Raw genomic sequence first — 24,202 nt, forward strand, 5'->3', positions numbered from 1 at the left:
GATGATGATGGTGTTGATGATGATGGTGATGGAGGTGGTGGTGGTGATGATGAGGATGGTGATGATGATAGATCTAAAGGAGAAGAAATGAAAAGATCTGAAGATTTCTGATAAGAGAGCTAGGGAAAGAATGAGGATACATGCCTTTCATTGCTTCGGTTTCAATCTCGGTCATGTTCATGTTTTCAGTTCACATCTTCTGTCCATTGATAATTGTTTCCACAATTAATTTTTGCATTGGCAATGTTGCATGTACATGTAAAACAAGAATAGCTAGGGCAGGGAGTTTTCCCTGGCTAGCTTATCCAGGTCGATTAATCGGAGGACATTAAAAGTGGGTCAGAATAAAATTCAATAAGGAAACTGGTTCTAACTTGTTTAAAGACCCATTTTTTTTTTTAGCCAGAACTGGACGTTGTAAATTTTTAGGACATGAAAGGGGGCTGTCTCCCCCCCCCCCCTTTCATCTGGGAAAAGCCACAAAATCATATTTTTCTGTCACATTCATTTAAACAGATCTTTGTGCAAGCCTCCAACGGACAGGTATATAGTGCAGTGCAAGATGCCAGATCATTCTTAAAGTTTTCTGCCTGGAAGAAGATCGGTTCAAACACAATCCCAGTCACCCCATCAAAGCGATCAGTTCTTGTTGATTCCATATCGGCACACTGGTACGGCAAGGAGCTGATGGTGTTCGCTCGTTCAATCAGCTCCAATGAATCACAGTTATATTGGTGTAAAGGTATTTTCACTGATCAACGTGTTCTCCTTTTTTCAGTTATATATCTCAAATGAACCTGATGGAATATGCACTTGTTTTTTTTCTGACCCTTATGGCAAACTGTCTTTAACTATTTCCAAATTATGAGATTTTGTTTTTCAAGCAACTGAAATAATTGTAGGCCCTGTATTTTTACTTTTTTACATTGCTTTTAGAGGTGATAATTAAGTCAATGTTTTCTCCCATTATATTCTAGTCCTCTTGTCTTGAATCATGTACAAAATATTTTGAAAATCCTCCCTCAATAAAGATTTTTTTCAAAATATATTGTAGATGATTGTTGACTTGTCATCAGGTACTCATAGTTTCCATGATGAAACTTAGCAAAATTTCAATGAAAGAAATTTATCATCTCCACCACAAAGAAAAGGAATGATGAAAGAGTTGAATAATTACAGTATATGATACATGTAGCTCTAGAAGCACTTGTTGTGGATAACTACATGTACATGTAAGCCCACCACTTACTTTCTTTTTCTGTCTATTGTAAGTTAATTCTAGACAGAACTTCATTTATATGCAACATGTCATGTATCACTGAATGTTTCCAGCGCTTCATTATAACCTTGACAAAGGCGCACAAGGATTCAAGAAATCAGTCCTTTGGTGTGTATATGTATCCTCATGGCGATCATGATGATTATTCTCAATCTCAAATCTTCTAGGTAATGCAACCAGCTTTGGTCAGTGGAGTCGTCTCGGCGGTGGTAGCGCCATCCTGGGATCAGACGTGACCATCATAAAGAACCCTTACAGCACCAAGTACGAAGCTTTCATGATATCTCCCAATGGCGAGATGCACAGGACATGGCAACACGATGCCAAGAGCTTCGCAGACTGGACAGCTATGGACTGTAAGACATTTCTCCTTTAAAGGGGTACTCCAGGCTGAAATTGATTATTTCTATAAATAAAAAGAGTAAAATTCACGAAGCAAAACGCTGAAAATCCCATCGAAATCTGAAAAGGAATAATGAAGTAAGTGAGTCAAGATTTATCTTTAGCAATATTTTGTTAAAATGGTTATATGCAAGCCCTCATGAATATGCAATAGGTTTCATTTCCAAATTATATCTTCTATTTGTACAAGAAATTATGATAATTTCATATTTGCATACATGATACTCTCTCTCTCCAGCTATATCTGTCTATGCTCTATCTATCTATCTCCTAATAACTTCCTTGAAATTTGCTTTATAATCACTATTTTATTTACATCAACTTAATTTTTCAGTTGCGCCCACATTCTCCACCGTTTCCAGACCTTCTGCTGAGGTGATGGGCTACAGCATCTTCAATGGCAAACTGATGATCGGCGGGGTAGGCAAGGATAATTACATCCACAGATGCTCTCAAACTACCTGTGACGGAGTGGACAATCCGTGGGGCTACTGTACGTGGGGATACTGGTACAAAACTGGAGGGAAGATCCCATTCACCCAAGGAGGGGTGACTAACAATTTTGCCATGAGCAGGAATGTACATTTTGGTGTTGAGTTGTTTGGAGTTCAAGAGGAAAGTGGACAGTGAGTTCCCTTTTAATTTAACTGTATTTAAAATAACACAATTTTGCAAAGATTGTACTACTAACCAGGAAGAAAATGTAAAGTACCAGGGATTTTGTGTAAAATTTCAGGCCCATTTAAGAAAGGACTTATGATTGAGGTAAGTTTTCCATTATCGTTACTTCTGTGATTTGAAGTTATATCAGTAAAGATTTCTGAACATTGTCAATACTGCTTGAAGGGTAAAAAGTTTGCGTTAAAGCGCATTTTTAAGAAATTGTTTGTGTTAAATCAAGGTTTAAAAAGAAAAACAAATATAAAAAAAGTTTCCACTGACCCCTCAAAACTAATTGATTGTCTTTGGTTATGACTCTGTGAACAGGGCACTTTGTATTCTGCTTTTATTCCATGATTATATTACTATATTTAGTTACATGTCACTGAATGAAAAAGAAAACTGATGAACTAAATCTAACAAGGTCAAACCATTGTGTTTGATCGATTCCAAAAGTTGTAAATAATGATAAGCCAGTCACACAATTTTGACCTTGACTGTGGGCAAACTTTGAGTTATTTCTTGTAATATGAGGCTATGGTCTGAGATAAGTTATCTAAATTTCATTAGGGTCACAGGAACGCAATATTTCTACCAAAGTTTGTGCTTGTTGGCTCACCTTGCCTTGTGTTATCTTTCTATTTGATTTTTTGACCATGGTTGTTCCAAATTTCGTTTTAAAAGAGGCCCTTTCTGTTTGAAAAAGGGTTTATTTCATGAGAATGATCACTTTGACAGACCTGAATTATAGAATGACCTAAAACAGGATGTATATTATTTTGACTGCACACATTCAACATATATACCTCTACCATTGCCAGATCAGATATATATAGCGTAAACATAGTAATTAGTAATAATATCTTCATTAATTTATGATTTGTTACTTTCACTGGTCAAGCTCAATAGGATTTCCATATATACCAGCAAAAATTATGGATGTGGTATGTGATGCACCGCCAAACATTTAGGCATTGAGATATAGACTGTATCGCTTGGTTTGATGAATATATTGCATTCTACTAAAGAAAATAAAATTTGTCACCAAAATGCATGGAAGGAATGGAGGTCTATTCACACACATAACTTTTCATGCATACAGAGGAATATGATGCTCATTTTAGCAAGATATATTCACCATCTTTATATAGCATTTTAGTGATGCATTCAAAACACGTATTTTGGTCTGCATCAATTGCCCGTGCAGTATCAGAGCATATTCCTAAAAACAATCTGAAATCCGATGAATGTCCCATAGGCTCATGTACAAAATTTGCCGTTAAATATGAGACCGTAAGGCGTATTCAACAGTCTAGTGTGCATGCGCAAATGCGTGAAATATACAACACGTACAACAATGAAAGCAATGTGATGCGCAGCATAGAGCACAATGAAACTCAATGTCGTCATAATGAACTACATGTAAGTCGCATGTCAATGACAAAATTGATCCTGATTAAGTGATGATGCCATGATGTGATAAGTGATGTGACTTGTTCAATAAAATTCCTCCCTCTTTTCTTTGGGGGCCAGGGGGATAGATGATAATTATTATATTGGATGGCTTTACTTCATGGAATACCAAAAGTATTCCACTTGTTATGGCCAATATTCCACGAAGTGCAGATGAGTGTAATACTTGCTCAAACTCTTGGAATATTTCTGCTATTCCTTTCTGAGCCATCCAATATAATACAATTACCCATTACTGTTGTTTCCCTTTAAAAACTCCTTGATAATTTTTTTTTCTGTGATACCCACCCCCATTTGGCAGGTTATGGCAGGCATGGCAGCTGGACAGAGATGCGTCCTGGAATACCTGGAGTAAGGTCCCGCAGGACCTAGCGAGGGCAGCATTTACCAACAACCCATACATCACCGTCAACAAGGGAGGCTGGTGGATGGCTTACGGACTTAATGCCACTGACCAGGTAGCCAATAGATTTATTTTTTTTTCTATTCCTTGATTTCTCTCTCTCTATCTGTCTATTTGTTTATCCATTTATCTCTCTCTCTGTCCTTACTATTTATGCATGTACATTTGTGTATGTCTCAGGAGCAGATCCAGGATTTTCCACAAGAGGGGGGGGGGGGACATTTTTGTCTATAGCAATCTTGACAAGCAACAAAAAAAAGGTCTTCACTTACATATGCAAGACATTTTCCACTAAAAGAGTACTTTTTTTCTATAGGGGGCACAGGCTGGATGTGCTGCCCCCCCCCCCCTGGATCCGTCACTGGTATGTCTGTATTTATCTACAGTATTCATCTACTACGATTTATTTATCTACCGTAAGTAACGGTGTATTAACCGCACCCGTGTATAAACCGCACCCCCAACTTTGGACTAAAAAAAAAAAAAAAAAAAAAAAAAAAAAAAAAAAAAAAATCCTCACATTTACATGCATATTTGAGGTACGAAGAAACAAAAACTAAGTTAAAGATTTCAAAGTATTCAAAGAGATTACCAGTATGCAGAAATCTGCTGTTCTTGATCAATTCATCTACAAATGTTAGCAAGAAAGAAAGGTCCCGCCAATATTGGCAATTTACACACTCACTCACCTCACAGTCACAGTGTACACACACACAGGGTCACAGCACTGCCTTTCTTGTACATTTCAAACTTCGATACGGTACCACTACCAGTACATCTTATCAAATTGTGATCTGTGTCTTTCACATTTCTTGCATCACAACCTCACAATCACTTTCAGAATTTGTCTAGCATTCGATGTCTTAGCATGAATTTTGGATACGGGATTACAGGAAGGTTCAAGAAACAAAGAAATTTGTATTTTTTCCAGTTGTTTGACGGCTTCGTGCCGTCTCTATCGTGCGTGGTGCACGGTGTACATGGTATCTTATGAAAAGCAAACGGGAAAGAAAAAAATAAGCTGGCGCGAAACGGGACTTTGAGGGGTTAAATTAAATGAATAGCGCCAGCTTAAGTCGCGCTAAAACCAAAATACAACGCAAGCTAGCTCTTGGCTCGCGCTCTCGCTCAGCTGTGACAAATTATTACCGAGAATGCTTGGCGTCTCTATGAACTTAGCCAGGGAACTTCGCTGCTTTGAATCGAGAATAAAGTCGAAATTAGTGTCATGAAGGTGGGTGCATTTGTTACGACAGTATTTGATCATAAGATCATAATAATCGCTACCCATTACCCGCGGCTCATACCCCTCTAAACGACATTGCACTGGGCGGCTACGGCCGGCCACTCGATGTGTTGTGAACTGGCAGACTTCTTACATGTTCGGGAGGGGCTACGCGGGCGGGCTCAGACCCGTCACCGTGTATAAACCGCACCCCCGACTTTTGCTTATATCCCGCCGAGAAAAAGGTGCGGTTAATACACCGTTACTTACGGTATCTATCTATCTATCTGTTTGCCTGTATGTTTGTATGTCTATTTATCTGTATGTATGTCAAAAAGTCTATCTATCTATATATTTGTCTGCCTATCTATCCTTCCATCCATTCATCCATTAATCTATCAAATTTTCTATTTATCATTTCATGATTGTTTTATTCAGCATGATTCCCCATTAATTCGTTAAGAATGGATAATGGAATAAAGTTCCAATTTAAACAGTTCTTGTTTCCACTGGGCTAAATTAGAGCACAGTCACTCAGCATTATATCATTCATGGTGCCCCCTTATTAGATATTTTTGAAATTATTCAAAATGCTTTTATTTGTAGTGGCCATTAATGCTGACATTCATTTTGTGAATGGTGTTTCAAATATACTTATCTCTATAACTCATTTCATTAATGATTTTTTTTTTGGTAATTTTGTTTGCCCCCCCCCCCCTTCACTTGTGCGCCTTGAGCATCTCTTACGAGATGGATATGGTACCTAATAAATTGCATTTATTATTATTATAAATTATTTTCACCATCAGTATTTACATGTAGCAAGGTTGTTTCCATTGTTGTTGGCACTTGTTAGTGCTGTTGTCGAGGGCAATGCCAGTAAAGATGTAGCCTCATGTCGAGGCCCTGGCGGCTGCTTCCCGAGCGAAGCGAGGGATTTCCTAATTCGCGAAGCGAATTAGGCCCGGCTAGCGCAGCAAGCCAGGGCCTCTTGACATCTGAGCTGAATTATATATTCATGAGGAACGTCTTCCTAATGAATATACATGAGTCATGAATATTACCGGTCATCTAGTAAACTAATGTCAATGAAATGTCAAAGCTGTTTCGTGCGGGGTTCGAAATACTAGTAGTCCAATCGAGTCCACTTGCTTTTCTGCAGGGGATTCATTTAATTGCGGGACACTAAAGGGAATATAACCAGCAAAATGATACAAGTAGTGGTACTACTATTATAGTACTAGCATTTGAGTACTAGCCGTAACAGACCCATCACCGCCCCGAAACTTCCCGGGAGATCGGCCTGGTCAGACTCGAGTCAAGTAGAAGCACCAACTGAACAACTCGACTCCAGCATTCCCTCACTGCACCGCGGAGATCGATAATCGACGCAAGTGGAATCGCATGAAAGATTGGGAAAAGATTACATTTTTTCCATATCCTGTAGGTAGATTTACATACACATCTCGTCCTTTCAGTGCAGATTTAATTTCATCGTTTTGCAAATCCTTAAATCGGTCAATATTCAGCATTTTAGAGGCATATTCAATGCTCTTTGATATTTCGTCGTCACTCTTCGCCAACAATCCACGGGTCACCATTCAAGATGAGCTCATGAATATTCAATATGATGTCATAGCAGCCCGCGCTCTCATTGGTGAAATTCGGCTCAGATGTCAAGAGGCCCTGGCTCGCGCTCTGCTTCGATATAACCCTCGCTTTGCTCGGGAAGCAGCCACCAGGGCCTCAACAAGAGACTAGTAAAGATGAAGCTTAGTAGCTGGTGATATTGGTTTCACAACAGTTCCTAATGCATTGCCGATTTGATCATTTTAATTCTCCACACAGATTGTAGTAATGGAGCCAGCGCGATCTCTCAACGTCACACCAGAGACTGTCGCCTGGGCCAAGAACCTGTCCGTTTCCTGGTCTGTGGCTGTGGACGAAGCCACCCACATGGACTGGGTGGCTATCTTTCCCTCTGGAGCAAACAATGATGAATATGTGGATTACAGGTAGGTCTGTACTCTGTAGGTCCCTATGACTCAGAGATCCATTTCACATGAATTTCACTTACATATTCTTATAGAATGGTATCATGCATAAGTAATTAGCGACATATGGCCAGCCATGTATCCGGTAAATTTGCAATACGTCTGGTGATTACTTATGCATGGTTGTAAAAAAATTGATTTTGAGCCAAAAAATTCCACCATTCTATAAAACAAATGACACACAGGTTTGTTTGTGCATTGGTATGACTAGTGAGCATGCAGTAACTATGGAAACTTGTCTAGACCCACTCAGCTGCGCCTCGTGGGTTGAACAGTTCCATAGTTACCTTATGCTCTTAAAACCTACCGATGCACTCACATCTGTGCATCATTTGTAAATTAGTCAATGCATGGACCATGTACTAGTATATCAGTTTTAAAGAGGGCAACCAATGGTTACAACAAATTTATATATGATTAAGAATAGAATTTTAAGCACTAGGATTCTTGCAGATCTATGGACAAGAGTTACTTGAACCATTTGATTTGAAGAAATCATAGTTAGAAGCATATTTATACAATGATATGACACAGAGCATACAGCATTTAAGATTAAGAAACATAGTTTTAGCAAAGGGTATCACCTCATGTGGAATGAAATATTCATTGAAAAAAATATATACATTGTGTACTTTTTCATAATTCACCTCACAGTGGGAAATAATGAAAAAATGTTAATTTTTTGGTATCATGCTTGACCCATTTCATGTATTCTTCTGTGTCCGTCACTCCTTTGAGTCCAAACAAGTACTCCAAAAGATCAAGCATGCATTGTTTGCATTGGTACAGTATAGCCCCATAAACTATTAATCGTGTACTTAGTGGGATGTTGTGTTTTCATTACAGATTTGTTCAAGGAGGCCTCAATCCTGGTAAGAATCCGGTAAGAGCTGGAACGGTATCAATGGCTTCATATCTACCCAATGGATCGTATCAAGCCAGGTACCTTGTCAACAGGAAGTACGTCAGCATCGTCGAAGAGTGTAAGTTACATGACGTTTGCTCCGGCCAGCGACATTTGCTCCAATGGAAAATCTACGCGTTAAGCCCAACATAAAACCCAACCTCCAACACTAGATGAACCCTAATCCTTATCTTTACATTAGTCTGAACCAAACACTCTATTGCAATCCTAACTCTAACCCTATACCCTCTGACACGTTGAGAACGGAGCAATTGTCACAGGGGCATACGCCATGTCACCACTTACATGAGGCTCATTCTTTTTTTAGGTTGTCATCACTGACACTTTCCGGGAAATGCTTCTTCTTCTTTTTTATTTCTTTACTAGATTTTTATATGAATCCATAAATGTTCTTTGATTTCCTATTAAGCGGGTAGTTAACCATGGTAGTAAAATACGGGGGCTGCGGAATTGTTTTTAAAGATAGGGGGGGGGCACTGACCATGCAAAAAATCACAATCAGATGGTCATTTTCTGTACACGGTTATGGAAAAAAGTGGGGGCATCTGCGTCCCCTGAAATAAATGTGTGGAAGGAAGGAGATAGAGAAACAACATGGTGAGAAATAGGACAGGGAATAACAAAGTTTTCCTTGTTTTGGGGGAAATTTAGGTGATTAAGACTGAAATTACACAATTTTTTTTCTTTATTTCTAGATGTGACCTACTACAATGAATCCCATGATAGTGAATTATTGCAGCTGTACCAGGGCGTGTTCACTGGACTGGGTGTGTTCAACAAAGGGATAGCAGAATGCGTCAATGATAGCCTCCTCACTGTAGACAAGTTTCAAGCTGCTTTCGATGCCTTTGAAAGTGCTGAGGTAATGACTAGTCTGCCAGAACAGACTCTTATTTCTTAATTCAACAAATTCATGAAGGTCGTTTTGAAAACCGTCGGTTGAAGGCATGGTTTATGCAGATTTCCTGTATAGATTATGCTTATTAAACTGAACCGCATACATAGGAAAAATGTCCAATACTGATGCACGCTTTTGTCACAGTGCACCAAATTAATGCCTGTTGCCATGGTTAAGCACGCTATGTTTTTCATGAGCCCACTGTTTAGAAGAGTGGACTCATTATTTTAAGCGTATTTGATACAGGAAATCTGCATTAACCATGGGTTCAACCAATGGTTTTAAAATCGGGCCTTTGAATTTTGTAAGAAAGAATTTGAAATTTTGATCATTCTGAGGTGTTGTTGCGAAACAATTTTCCTTTTTTGTAACTTTATTGGACAATCCTATAGGGAATACCTTTTCTTCCCTTTTTGAGCAAAATCATCCCTATTTTCCAGCTAAATGTGCTGGGAGTTATGAATAAGTCTTGAAAGTATCATAGCACAAATTCTGATTTGTATGAAATTTCAAATCAGAAGTTATATCCATGTTAACTTATTTTTTTTTTTTTAAAGATTGAAATGATAATTTGAAATTCACAATCTCAATTGCTCTCTCATTGCTTGCAAGTTCAGACTACTTCAGCATGTTACAAAAAGAAAACATGGAGGGAATTTAGCCTTCAAGCTCAATGATGACTTTTGCTTAATTTTGACATCTGGTAAAAGGCCAATCTACCCATCTTGAGCCAGAAGGGTAAACCTAAACATATTGCAATGGTTGTAATTGAAATAAGATGAAAATAACGGTATTCTATTGATGTCATGGGTTGTATGCATGTTATTGAGTCAGACGTGTCTTGTGCTCACATTTCTTATGTCACATCCCATGAATATCTAAATCGTTTTTTGTCTCACCTGCATAGCAGAGTGAGACTATAGGCGCCGCTTTTCCGACGGCGGCGGCGGCGTCAACACCAAATCTTAACCTGAGGTTAAGTTTTTGAAATGACAGCATAACTTAGAAAGTATATGGACCTAGTTCATGAAACTTGGCCATAAGGTTAATCAAGTATTACTGAACATCCTGCCCGAGTTTCATGTCACATGACCAAGGTCAAAGGTCATTTAGGGTCAATGAACTTAGACCATGTTGGGGGAATCAACATCAAAATCTTAACCTAAGGTTAAGTTTTTGAAATGTCATCATAAATTAGAAAATATATGGACCTAGTTCATGAAACTTATACATAAGGTTAATCAAGTATCACTGAACATCCTGCATGAGTTTCACGACACATGACCAAGGTCAAAGGTCATTTAGGGTCAATGAACTTTGGCCGAATGGGGGTATCTGTTGAATTACCATCATAACTTTGAAAGTTTATGGATCTGATTCATGAAACTTGGACATAATAGTAATCAAGTATTACTGTACATCCTGTGCAAGTTTCAGGTCACATGATCAAGGTCAAAGTTCATTTAGGGTCAATGAACTTTGGCCAAATTGGGGTATTTGTTGAATTACAGCCATAAATTTGAAAGTGTGTTGGTCTAGTTCATAAAACTTGGACATAAGAGTAATCAAGTATCTCTGAACATCCTGTGCGAGTTTCAGGTCACATGATCAAGGTCAAAGGTCATGTAAGGTCAAAGAACTTTGGCCACGTTGGGGGTATTTGTTGAATTGCCATCATATCTCTATAAGTGTATTGGTCTAATTCATAAAACGTGGAAATACGAGTAACCAAGTATCACTGAACATCTTGTGCGAGTTATAGTAGTTTTCAAAATCAGCACTGCTGCTATATTGAATCGCGTGATGCAGGTGAGACGGCCAGAGGCATTCCACTTGTTTTTTTTCTTGGGTAGAAAATTGAAATATTTGTCAAAATATAAACAAATGAAACCTACTTGCTAATTTTCGCACTGCCTCATTAACCATACAATGCAGACTTTAAATATGCTTTAAAAAATCAAGAGATCAAAAAACCATTGGCTCCTATTATCCTTGCTTTTCTATGTATTTGTAACTGATTGGCTATAACTTGTGAAGTGGTTATTGTTATTGTATTGGATAATACATTCATTCATTCATATTTTTCACCTAAAATGCACAATATATTTTGTATTGTTTGCTAAAAGGGTATACATAGATCGATGGCATTACATTCATTGCGTTCTGAGTTTAGTTCCCCTTTGAGCAATGATGAATGTACTTTGCTTTGTAAAAAAAGACTATTTTTACATGTGAGTAATTGTTGAACCTGCAGGTCTACGAAGGTCTTACACTCCTGGGAACAGCCTTACAAGACGTCGCCCTGACCCTGAGGCAATGCGAGGAGATCTACATCGCAGAGCAGCTGGAGAAGTTCATCAAGGACCTCGTGGAGTGCACGGAGACCGACTGCACCGACTTCGTCGTCGACGTCCTGGAGGAGATCATCATCCTCTACGAGAACGAGTACGAAATCTACGGCGATATCAAGGGCGCTACCAACAGCTTCAACCTCCTTGAGGCATACCAGCAGGGAGGGTTGTGCATCGGACGGCTGGTCAGGGCATGTCTTGGGATAGTGCCATCAGGGATGATGGACGATGACGGGAGAAGTGATGCGAGGACAAACGGAAAACTCAGGTGGACTAAACTGGACAAGAGTATGAAGGTATCGGTAGTAAATGTGTGAGGTTATTGTTCGAAATGGCAAGAATAGATACAGTACATCTGGGGCCTGTCTTACAAATAGTGATTGATCCGATCAATCGCAACTATGGAAATCCAGCAAAGTCAACATATAAAATGCATGTTTGTTCCAAAATTTTCTAGATATGAATGTATATCCATGGATTAATTGATTTCTTGACAATTTGGTGTGTTCTCCTTCGTTTACAAAGCACAATTTACCAATTTCCTCTAGAAAAAATTATGACACTAATGGATTTCCATAGAGTTACGATTGATTGGATCAATCGTAACTCTTTGTAAGACGGGGCCCTGGGTGTTTCTTACTTCTGGGGCAATGAGTACTTTGTAAACGAAAAATATTCAGTCACTGTTGTATGAAAAAAATTGCTATTGTACTTTTATGGATGATGTAAAGAGGGAAAACAATGTGGGAACTAATGGTGGCCTAACATTGAACAAGGGTTTGAAGGTATCCATTGTAAATTTGTGAGGTTGTGGGTGCTTCGTACTGCTGGGGCAACAAAATTTTTTAAAGAAATTAATATTCATACCCTGTTGCATGAAAATTGCTATTGTTTTTTACCATGGAGACATAGCAACAATAACAACACTCAATAGCCAATTAAACGATTCTGTGGAAGTTAATTTCAAAGTTACCATCGAGATAATACATAATGATTTCTGTGCAATAGAGCATAATGTGATTATATTAGAATCATTTGTTTAGGCTTCCACATTCATATTTCTTTATTTACTTGATTCTTAAAGTCAGAATGAATTTGCACACAATTAGCATGAAATAAATATATAATTTGATGGGAAAAAGGAAATCCATATATATACTAGTAGGTATTTGTTTGCTTTGTATTTTCTCAAGGTCTCTGCTTTATTTTGCTCCATTATCATGTTGTCCCAGTTATGAATTGCCACTTGCCGTCTAATAATATTTACCATATATGCTATATTACTTGTTATTATGTAATCTTGATGTAAACACTGTGGAGCACTAAATGATGAACTTTAGTGTAATATATTGTAGGTACTCATTATATGGAATTACAATAAAACAGTCAATAATGTAGCCAAAGCGAAAGAGTATGCAAGTCATGAGTTCATGATTTAATTCTGTACAACAATCCGCCCATGTATTTGTGGATTCAGCAGTACGTATTTACATATACAGTGTAGATGTATCTCTTGAATTTCTCTTCGCCTTTTGCATGTGAAGGCCAAGGCAAGGATTGTCATATTCAAGCATGCATCATACTGGTTGTGCTTGTTATGGACCTCTCTACAAGATATTTTGGAATTGGAGTGGCTTTAGCAAATTTTCCACTTCTAATTATGTACTGAACCATTTCATAAAACAAATGATGCACAGATATATACCCATGTAAGTATGTATGATGTCAGTGGTGATGCAGGCTTCTTTGGTATTTGAAACGTTATACCCTTTGAAGTGCATTGCATCACCAATGTCCACGTTCATGTGAAAACACACCCTGACTCGCAAGAGTGCATTATTTGTATACTCCCATGATGTGGCATATATTTTTGCTATTCAGGCTCTAATCATGTGTAGTAATTAATTTCAATTGGACATGAAGTAGTAATCTTTTTTTTTCTTTTTGCACTTAATATCTTTTTGTTTCATTCATTCCATTGCCTCAAATGATTAAATCTTAAATGGTCTTCCAGTACTTTATACATTCGGAGATAAAATGTTAATTGAGGAAACTTATTTTTAGTAATCAAGCATGAATTACTATTTGATACTTTGTGTGTGAGATTTTTGTGCTTAATTGTTGAGAGATGTGAAAAGGGTCTTCACTATAGAATTATATAGTAACTGAAAGAGCAAAGGTGTAATGCTTGCATGAATTGTACAAGCAGATATGAGATGAATTTTACTACATAATTATGTCTTTGGTGTAAGGTGTGCATTTGAGGATTGTAGGTGATCAGTGGAAGCAGTACTAATATTTATTTCTAAAATTCTTCTTGAAAATGTAGTCTTTGCTAATTAGAGATGTTTTATATCTTTATGATTGTTTTTTCTATAAGTGTTATTCAAGAAATGAGCACACCCACCATTTAAGAAATTTGCAAACTTTTTTTAAAAAGCTTATCTAGTATTTTCTGTATTATGAGTATGGCCTAGTTATCTTTTGAACACTATTGCAGGGCATGATTTTAGCCTGTGAGGAGATACTGTATCCAAAATAAAATCATTGGAACTTTGGAATGTTTTCTCTCAATATTATCCATACTTCAAGCAAGACTGGTCTAAGAATAATGCCCTTGGGCATTGAGCTTGAAATGAAACACACATTCTGTACATCAGCGCCTAGTTCTGTAGACTTAGTAAATCCTCTCAACACCAACACTATACAGTGTAGTTGTCCCATTACAGAACCAGGCACCAATACAGACTGTGTGTTTAATTTCAAGCTCAACGCCCAAGGGCATTATCCTTACATCAGTCTTGCTTTAAGTTTGATGTTGTGGCTGGTGTGTGTTGAGCCTCAACACAAAGCCAAGCATTCAACACTGTTCTTAAAATAACCCAATCTTTTATCAGAGCATCATAAAGTGGTTTAATCTGTACATTTGCGAGCATAAGTTGCTTATTTCTTGAACTGATTAATAGTAGCCACAGGCCTTAACCACCTGCAATAGTTGATCATACAGATGTTTAAGCGATGCATAAGTATTCTAGTCTAGCATAGTAAATGCATGTGCAGTATTGCATGGTCTAAGGAATAATGATTAATTAATAGTAATGATGATATTGTATGGCTTTTCTTCATTTGATACCAGAAATATTCCACCTGTTAAAAAAGGGCAATATTGCACTCACGTTTAATTTGTGCAATATTCACCCTAACTTGCAGAATATAAACTAGTTTCCCATTCTGAGGCATCCAATATGATGTAATTATGTTTATGATACCAAAATTGATAATTATGGATGTGGATAGTTCAAAATGGACCACAGAAAATGGGGAAAGAAAAGGGGCATGTAGTTGTCAGACCATGCTGAAGATTAGGATTGTGCAATAGTATTTGAGGTTGAAGATTGAATACGTGTTAGGCTGAAATAAGAAGAAAATGGTACGTGACATGATGTGAAAAGGCAAAAAATGATAACTGGTGCGTGCGCAGTGAAAATTGTATGTACATTTAAAGACTACCACACTGGGGGCGTCATGTTTTTCAATCTGAAGAACATGGTTTCAAATCCAAGCCATGGTATGTTTTCCTTCAGCAAGAAATTTACTACTCTTGCATAAGTGATATGCACTGCATACAGTCAAGATGAAACGGTTAGGGAATTAGAAGAAATGCTGATTTATGCAGTGGTTCTGGTAGTGGTGATGATTATGATAGTCACATACTGTATCTCAGTGACATACATACAATGTATATATTCATTATATGATTTCTGCTACATAAAATAATGACAATAATGCATGTTTATTCTGAAGTTGTACTTAACATGACGAAAATTTACAGTAAAGAAACACTGGTGTTTCATTGTTTTGTTAACATGATTAATACATTTATCACTTGTTTTCAGCTAAAGGGTTGTTTTTCAGTAGGTTCTTGATCGTTTTATTATCCCTAAGAAAAACCAGCAAACGTACTTATTGAACATTTCTGTGATGGTATGAAAAATTACCTTACTGCAACAAAAGTCAATGAATTTGGTTGCAATTTTTTTTCAAATAAATATTTATCATTCTCATACTTGCAAGTCTTCTATGTTTTTTTATTGTACATGTTGTATTGCCTCTAGAGATATTACCTTGGTAAAAGTCCTTTTCACTTTTAGCGGGAATCCTGCTTGGCAACATTTCATTAAGCTGCTCGTAAGTTATACATGATTTCACGCCTGACTTGTGACCCTTTGTGCTACATAAGATACCCCAAAATACTCTTTGAGGAGTGAATTTTCTGTAATTCTCATTGAATCTCAAGATAAAAACCCTTTCAATTTGCATTCGTATTCTTAACAGGATTTTAATCTGCAAAGATCAGGGGTCCGTTTCATAAAACATGTTATAAAAACAAATTTACAATAACAGTCAAAAGCAACTGAAATTCTTCAATCTGATTGGCCGATAGTACATTTGTTATAGAAATTGTGCATTTGTTATTATAACAAGTCTTAATGAAACTGGGCCCCAGATTTCAAGTGTAGCAGATGGTTATCAAAGCTATTGAGAATCAGAGCACTAGAGAAACGGGTCACCAGGTCCCCGTCTTTCAAATCGTTGTGATTGATCTTATCAACCAACAGTTAAAAGCTACTGAAATTCTTCAATCCGATTGGCTGATAGTACATTTGTTATAGAAACTATGGAGAGCCAGCCATTTAACATCTGAAATGCGTACGTCTGTCTAAAAAGGGTAACGCACACCTTACGACTGGTCCACGGTTCGATTTCGGAACAAATTGCATTTTGCTTATTTTCTGAAAATGTGAATAAAAGATATTTTATTTCAGGTTAAAATTAAATATAAAAAATACTAATATAAAAATGTTAAATGATTTCAAGCCTTTATTTTAGAGTGTTGCCCAAATTGTTTTAAATCGTACAATGTGGGTACGATTTGAAACAATTTGGTACGCTATGACTTCATCACGACTAGATGTTAAATTCGCTTTTATTCTAATAAGGGCGGTAGCGTAGTCACATATTTGAACATAAGATTTGTACGATGATTTAGAACTTTAAATAGTATTCAATGTCTCAATATTCGCATCAAATTTTACGTTTTATTCCAAAGTCGGTACGTTGCAGACTAATCGTAAGGTGTGTGGCGGCCTTAAAATAGTTTCCAACAATGATGTACATTCATGCATGCATCTTGATCTTGGCAATTCAATGTGCTTCTCGTTTATAAATACACATTGTGCATATTTCCTGCCTTAAAAATTATGGATGGATTTACATGGTTAGTGCTGATCAGATCAATCACAACTATGATTTATCTGTAAGATGACTTGTAAATAGCTTTAATACTGAAACAAAACATGAACTGGGCATTGTGGTGTAATCCAATTACAAATTGTTGCAGAGTTTCTATGTTTATCCCTGGTCGCGTCTTTCAGATGGTGCATTAAAAGGTTGGACCCAGACATCAATAATCATATCTGGGGCCCGCCTTACAAAGACTTGCGATTGATCCGATCAATCGCAACTATGGAAAGCCAGCAAAGTCAACATATGAAATGCATGTTTGTTCAAAAAAAATTCTAGATATGAATGTATATCCACAAAGTCAATGATATCTTGACAATTTGGTGTGTTCTCCTTTGTATACAAAGGACATTTTGCAAACTTCCTGTAGAAAGAATTATGACACTGATGGATTTCCACAGAGTTACGATTGATTGGAACAATCGTAACTCTTTGTAAGACAGGGCCCTGGTCGCGTCTTTCAGATGGTGCATTAAAGGTTGGTCCCAGACGTCAATAATCATGTCTGATTGACACACATAGAAAGCCCAATCACACACACACACCACCCTAGCACGAAATTTATTCTTGTAACTTTGCCATCTATAACTTCCACAAAATTCTCAATTTTGATTGGTTGTTGAGCACTGTTACATGGGGATTACTATGGGATGGCAAAATGATATAACATTATTATGAATTTCATGCAACAGGTCTTTGAATTTCATCTTGGACTTAAATAACAGCAAGGGGAAAGAAAAGGGAATAGTAAATAATGACAATATATTGCATTTATTGCTACAACATACATACATACTGTATTGGATAGTGAATAAATGATTGCTTTGGATAACTTGTAATTAGATAATTCATAATCATAATATTGCTGAAATGTAAGAAAACTGCAATTAAATAGGTGCACATTTTTCATCTTTTAAAGATCCAATGATACATTATTACAATTATATTCTCTCTACTTTAATGATTTCATTTTGGTAAAATTTAATCCTCATACTACTCAAATAAAGAGAACGACACACAATAAATAGGTACCTAGACTAAATGACACATATCTCATGAAAGGAAATGATAAATTCCATTTCTCTACTCATGAATAATGTCAAATTGATATAAAGACACTGCAAATCCACAAAGAATCACAGTTCTATAATCATTTTCGATAGAAATGTAAGCGCAAGAAAATTACTAACATAAATAGACAACCAGTAAACTCCTTTTATTATTAAAGTTTTGTGCTCGGACTTTATAAATCTTTGTGCTCTGACAAAATAAAATCTAGATTTAATTTTAAATGTAAATGCTGTAGTGTAAATATAAAATACAATATAAATATAACCTTTATCTATTCATGAAAAAAACCTCTTAAAAGTATGCTGTGTTTTAACCTCTTGTCTAAATATTGCAGATAAAGCTACATTGTAGGTTGTACTGGTAATTTTTGTGTGATTGTTTTACTTTTACCATCACATGAGAGGGTAAGGTACTCTCTGAATAATGGGATGTCCAACTCAAATATTAAACTTGTAACATAAATATTTGTAGAATTTTTTTTCCTTCCTTGTTTATAACTGATCCTGTTGTATATACTCCAATCTTTTGTAATTGTATTTAAAGGGCAAAAAAACCGGCAGCCTTTATAGCCCCACCTCAAGTCCTAAACTAATCATATCTGGCCAGGTTTATTACCCATAATGCAACATTCTGGGCAGTATAGTCTTGTGATGTAAACCAAATTGAATGGTACACACCAATTCACTACTCGTATCCATACCAAAATAATTATGTTTTCAATTAGAAGCAAAACTTTTCCTCTCCAAAACATTTTAACCCCAACCACAAATAAAATTATATGCTAATTTTTCCTCTTTTATTACTTGTTATCTCAAGGGGAGAGGATATATAGTTTAGCAATTCATAACACACAGTCAATGAGAGACAACACACAGTTCACTCCATCCCCCCTATAAATTGTAATAAATAAAGTGATTGTATGTTGACTGAAAAAATGGCTTTTTAAATTAAATAGAGTTGTGCAAATCGTCCTACACAAAGCTAATCGCTCATATACATGTAATTTATATTAAAATATTTACAACTGAATACTATAAATAACATGAAATAAATACTGAATAATGACCAAAAACCCATGTTATTCAGCAGATTTCAGTCATATGGTATGCTAGAAAACCAGTACAAAGCCTCTAATGAAAGGCAACTTTAGCCTGTATATTCTACTACAGACCTTTGTTATAAAGGTACAGTAGCAATACCTTTTTCTACAGAATGGTTAACCTCAAATTACTTTAATATGCAGATTTGGACAGCCGAGCAAAATGAAACTTCTAATTAATATACTGTATATATCCTATAGATGCCCTGTACACAATATGGTAAATCGATACCCTTTTTTCTAATTTAATAAAGGAGAATTTAAGAGTATTACAGTAATTTTGAAGGATAAAATAATAATAGTATTAGTGATGTCTTATTAAGCGCACACACCGTCCAGAGACGCTCTTGTCGCTAGCCCAGCAACAGTTCCTTCGGATATACATAAATACATATCATAACAACTACAAATATAAGTGTAAATGAAGTAAAAAAGAAAAAAAAAGAGAGATCATAAGTTGCTATTAAACGTACAGTCTTGTATCACCCAATGGATTTCCTAGTGGGGCCTGGTGCCCTCCTGTATGTATGTCTCATTAAATGATTACATATAAAAATACTATAGCGCTCAGTAATAACAACTGACTATGAGTTGTGGATAACTTCTTTATGCAGTATTATGAAACAACTCCTCTGTACAGGTATATTATAATGTACATGTACTTGTATCAATTTAGGATTTTCCTAATACAGAGGAACTTTTCAAACAGTATTATAATCCTGCATAAAAAAGTTACCTGCAACTTTATGAAAGACTGGTATATGAAGTGCAAACAATGTTAGTTTACATCCTTTTCTTACATTTAAAATAATCACATTTCATCTCCTAAATCTCAGATTGAATCTGACAATTATTATTTTACATTAACAATACATTAAATAGTCCCTGGGTATTTTTATTCTTGTCACGGGGGGGGGGGGGGGGGGGGGGGTAGGCATTATTTCACTAAATGCTAAGATATCAATGAAAAAAATTCTTGGGTTACAAATTTGGTTTAAAAAGTGGGCGGCTACATGTAGGGCAGTCTGCAGCATACCTTGTCCTGTCATAACAGCGCCCTCTTGAATCCTGGGAACGTGCACCTTTAACATAGCAATGTCATGGAAATTAATGTACTAGCCAATATTTGTACTCTAATTCTGAGAGATAACAATGCCAGCTTGTACCTCATACTTCTTATTCTGAATTTCTCAGGGTACGTGTTTTCATCAAACAATGAGATGGCACAATTCCCTTAACCCTAAAATTTCATAAAACATACCTTCAATGACTCTTTCAATTTCGGCAATTCATGCATGATATCAGTAGCTTTAAACAGTAGCTGTTAATACGGTCATTGGTACAATTTTTATGAAAAGGGGCCAAGAAACATCCGCATACGCCACTACCAGCTGAGATCGTAGATCTTAGTAGCCGCAATCATCAAGCGATCCTTGAAGTGTACAGAGTTGTAATTGCCTGGCGGAACAGAGCTGAAACCATGTTGAATGCCCCACCAGCTAGCAGCGAGGGCGCCAGACACATTACCCTGGCCTGCATGGAACATTGAGTTGTTACAAAGATCCTCCCAGCTACTCCCCGACGAAAGCAAGGCGTCATAACTGTGAATAAATTTGAAATAAACAAACAGGTAAATGAGATTCCCTCAAAATAGCCTTCACATATCAAGGTGGAAGCATTTTGTTATTAAGTATCAGATATCAATATTAACAGGTATTATTCATTAATATAAAATTCAAATAGATTTTCAAAGTCTCAAGAAATTTTGACTTCTTTTAATCCATTTACCAGCATATCTAACTAAATACAAAGCTAATAACATTTATTCTGTTGTTCAAAATTTATCAATTGTCATCCCTAATTTCCTTTGAGATATTTTTCATTATCGATTAAGAAAACATGGCTGGCTGAAAAAAAGGATGAATTAATTAGGAATCTTTTCTCTCTCCCTCCCATTCTTAATGTTCTCTTTTTGGTAGACTGAGACAAAGTATGAGTTTCTGTCCTTCATAATTGGTAAAACTGTCTGAAATAGCAGAAATAGATGTACTACAGTAATCTTGAGTAAAATATATTTTTTTTTAAAGGAAAATATTATTAAACAGATTTCAAAACTTCTTGGTTTGAGAGAAAGCTGGGCAAAACCAATCCCTCAAAAAAAAAATTTGTAAAATTTCCTGTGTGAATTCATGACCAATCTGATTCCATCTTAAACTCACGCTATAAGAGTTGCATCGAGTCCAGTCGCGCCCAGCTCCTTATCAGGAAGAGCAAGACTCTGGTAGAATTCATTCCTCTTCTTCATGTCGTACCTCCTTGGAAACTTTGGCTTCCTCTCACCGTCAATAATATCTCTCCTCCTCAAATACTCTTTCCATGTTTCCTCAAAAATCTGATATAAAAAATTGGTAAAAGAATAAAATTAGTCACAGAATGATGAAATTATAACATATAGAGAAGTTAAACACGTAAACATTTTTTTTAAATGTTGCTTGATTTTCATGCCTTGAGTGTCATAAACACAAGCACAACTTTAATCTTTTAAAATGATCTCTTTGGTGAGGGGTATTTATGAGACTCAACTGTAGAAATCTAAGAATATGAAGAAGGTAAACATTGAAAACAGGAACAAGAAAAAAAAAACAGTGCAAGAATTAGTCCTAATCATTTCCGGGAAAAACACACAAAATCAGTGATGAGGATGATGATGGTGACTATGATGAAGGTCTCCCATACATAGTTGTAGAGGGGAAGAAAAAAATGAGAAATGAATGGAAACTAGAAAAAATGGGGCTAGGACAGAGGGAAATTTCAGTCTGGACCCTTGTCACCTAAACCTAGTAAAAACAGACATTTATTTAAAAGTATCAGATCATCTACTCTAACATTCAAAACTAGTTGAATAAAACTGAAATCACTGATTTATTCAATGTGAAAAATTCATTTCTCCAGATTATCAGATTTCTGATACATGAATTGTAACATTATTTTGTAAATAAAGACCATTTAAGTTTCAATAGTAAATCCACAACAACAAATCCTGACCCAACTGAAGTAGCCTACCATGACATGTCTATTTTAATTTTTATTAGGCCTTGAGTAAATCAAACTGAAAAATCTTTATAATTATAATTGCAGTTTGCTATTTCATTCTACATATTTTTGACAGTGTCTGAGTAGACCTATCTGATGAGTTTACCTGATACGTTGACATAGAATAGATGGATCCATTTTGGATGACAACTTTGCCACTGGACGCCACATACTCTAGGACCATCGGAATAGTCGCCATTAAACCAGCGCCCCATTCTCTTAATTCCCTCTTCTGAATGGCATAGGATGTGAATAACGCAGCGGTCACTCCTCCCATGTACGCTACTGGATGATGGTGCAGTATTCGGCTGATGTCCACAGCAGCGGCGATGAGATCCCGAACATGTTTCGCTTTGTGAAATCGAAGACCCACACTGAAGCATCGAATGGCTGCCGAACTGTGAGTTGCATGGTCGTCGTAGTCCTGAAATATGCCATAATCTATATCGCTCGGTTGGAGACGAGAGACTTTATTCAAGAGGTAAGTACTTATTGGTTTATTGGTCATATCAGTAGCCATACAATCCGCGTAACGCATAGCGACATCGCGTACCAATTCCTCGCCAGTCTTCCCCGTCGCTAATGCTTCAATTGTAAAGACCGCAAACACCCCTTCCTCCGGGACGGGCCAGGCGGGAGGAGCCACCGTGATCGCCCGGAGTCCCCCGAGCCCCGCGATAATTTTCTGCTTTTCATCGCTCGATTTGCCAGTTCCGAATTTTTCGTTTTTACTACCAAGTGCATTACCTGCTATCCCGAGGACAAGAGACGCTTGGAAACTCTCGAGAGACATTTTAAAAGCACGTCAGTTCATCATTTTAGGGATATTCCATGTAAAATCGGGGCAAAAGTCATCTTGGTAGCCGTGGATACGAAACGCTCGTCAAGTTGTAGATCAACGAACGTAGAGGGTGTAAACACAATTGCTTGTCGATCGAAACTGCTCATTCTCGAGTCAGACCGGCGGGGGGTGATGATTATGATGGTGATGATGATTGATGATGATGATGATGATGATGATGATGATTATGATAATCATGATGATGAAGATGATGATGAAGATGATGATGATGATGATGATGATGATGATGATGATGATGATGATGATGATGATGATAATGATGATGATGAAGATGATGCATGATGATATGGGGATGATGAGGATGATAATGATAATTATGTTGGTGATGATGATGATGATGATTATGTTGGTGATGATGATGAGGATGATGATGATGATCATGATGATGATCATGATGATGATGAAGATGATGATGATGATGATGATGATGATGATGATGATGATGATGATGATGATGATGATAATGATGATGATGAAGATGATGCATGATGATATGGGGATGATGAGGATGATAATGATAATTATGTTGGTGATGATGATGATGATGATTATGTTGGTGATGATGATGAGGATGATAATGATAATTATGTTGGTGATGATGATGATTATGTTGGTGATGATGATGAAGATGAGGAGAAGGATGTTGAAGATGATGATGGTGATGATTGAAGTTAAAACAAAAAATGAAATTAATGATAATCATGATGAAGAATGATTATGATCATTATCGTGAACACCATCGTCATCATTATCATCGTCAATATTATATAACAATGCTAACAATAATGATAATGCAGCCATAATTCAGACCCTTTTATAATATTGATGTATTTGAGACTCATAATTGGTTGCAAAAGGGGTTAGATCCATTTTGGACCATTCCGAGAAAAATCGTTTTTTATTCCCCCATTTTGCAATATTCTTATGAGAAACTAAATTGTCATGATGTACTACCCTATCATGTGAACATAAAATTTGATATAAAAGAAATCTACCTGTCTTCAATTTTTTTAAATTATCATTGTGGATCTAACCCCTTTTGCAAGCAAACTGAAATTAATCTAATCCTTAAATAAAAAAGTGATTTCTCTTTGCCATTTTTA

At 36.6% G+C, this 24,202-nt stretch overlaps 2 protein-coding genes across 3 annotated transcripts in view; one reads left to right on the top strand and one right to left on the bottom strand.

The window, feature by feature from the left end:
* LOC129273704 (uncharacterized) overlaps positions 1 to 15,736 on the top strand; it is a 16,396-nt gene extending 660 nt beyond the window's left edge. The window contains exons 2-11 of one of the 2 annotated variants that reach the window (XR_010295363.1): positions 517 to 742; positions 1,447 to 1,635; positions 2,016 to 2,307; positions 4,116 to 4,272; positions 7,291 to 7,457; positions 8,343 to 8,479; positions 9,117 to 9,283; positions 11,574 to 11,988; positions 12,478 to 14,270; positions 14,451 to 15,736. Coding sequence is in view for 1 of the 2 variants with exons in the window: in XM_064107980.1 (XP_063964050.1) it covers positions 517 to 742; positions 1,447 to 1,635; positions 2,016 to 2,307; positions 4,116 to 4,272; positions 7,291 to 7,457; positions 8,343 to 8,479; positions 9,117 to 9,283; positions 11,574 to 11,987 (1,749 nt within the window). In the remaining variant the exon portion in view is untranslated. Of the gene's footprint in view, positions 1 to 516; positions 743 to 1,446; positions 1,636 to 2,015; positions 2,308 to 4,115; positions 4,273 to 7,290; positions 7,458 to 8,342; positions 8,480 to 9,116; positions 9,284 to 11,573; positions 11,989 to 12,477 lie in introns of both variants that reach the window. The other variant, XM_064107980.1, reaches the window with a different exon arrangement.
* A 1,983-nt stretch (positions 15,737 to 17,719) lies between these two features.
* On the bottom strand, positions 17,720 to 23,163 carry LOC129273705 (ADP-ribosylhydrolase ARH1-like). Its single transcript, XM_054910771.2, has 3 exons — positions 22,344 to 23,163; positions 21,364 to 21,536; positions 17,720 to 20,745 (listed from the first exon to the last, which is right to left on the bottom strand). The coding sequence occupies exons 1-3, from the start codon at positions 23,028 to 23,030 to the stop codon at positions 20,529 to 20,531; spliced, it is 1,077 nt and encodes a 358-aa protein (XP_054766746.2). The 5' UTR covers positions 23,031 to 23,163; the 3' UTR covers positions 17,720 to 20,528.
* Between the last annotated feature and the right edge of the window lie 1,039 nt (positions 23,164 to 24,202).

The sequence above is a fragment of the Lytechinus pictus genome, chromosome 12, assembly GCF_037042905.1.
Source record: "Lytechinus pictus isolate F3 Inbred chromosome 12, Lp3.0, whole genome shotgun sequence".
Lineage (NCBI taxonomy): Eukaryota > Metazoa > Echinodermata > Echinoidea > Temnopleuroida > Toxopneustidae > Lytechinus > Lytechinus pictus.

Coding starts and splice junctions, on each gene's coding strand:
- LOC129273705 (XM_054910771.2), bottom strand. CDS start 23,030: ATGTCTCTCGAGAGTTTCCAAGCGTCTCTTGTCCTCGGGATAGCAGGT. Junction 21,537..22,343: donor ATTCTATGTCAACGTATCAG/GTAAACTCATCA, acceptor TTTTTATATCAG/ATTTTTGAGGAAACATGGAA. Junction 20,746..21,363: donor CTCGATGCAACTCTTATAGC/GTGAGTTTAAGA, acceptor ATTTATTCACAG/TTATGACGCCTTGCTTTCGT.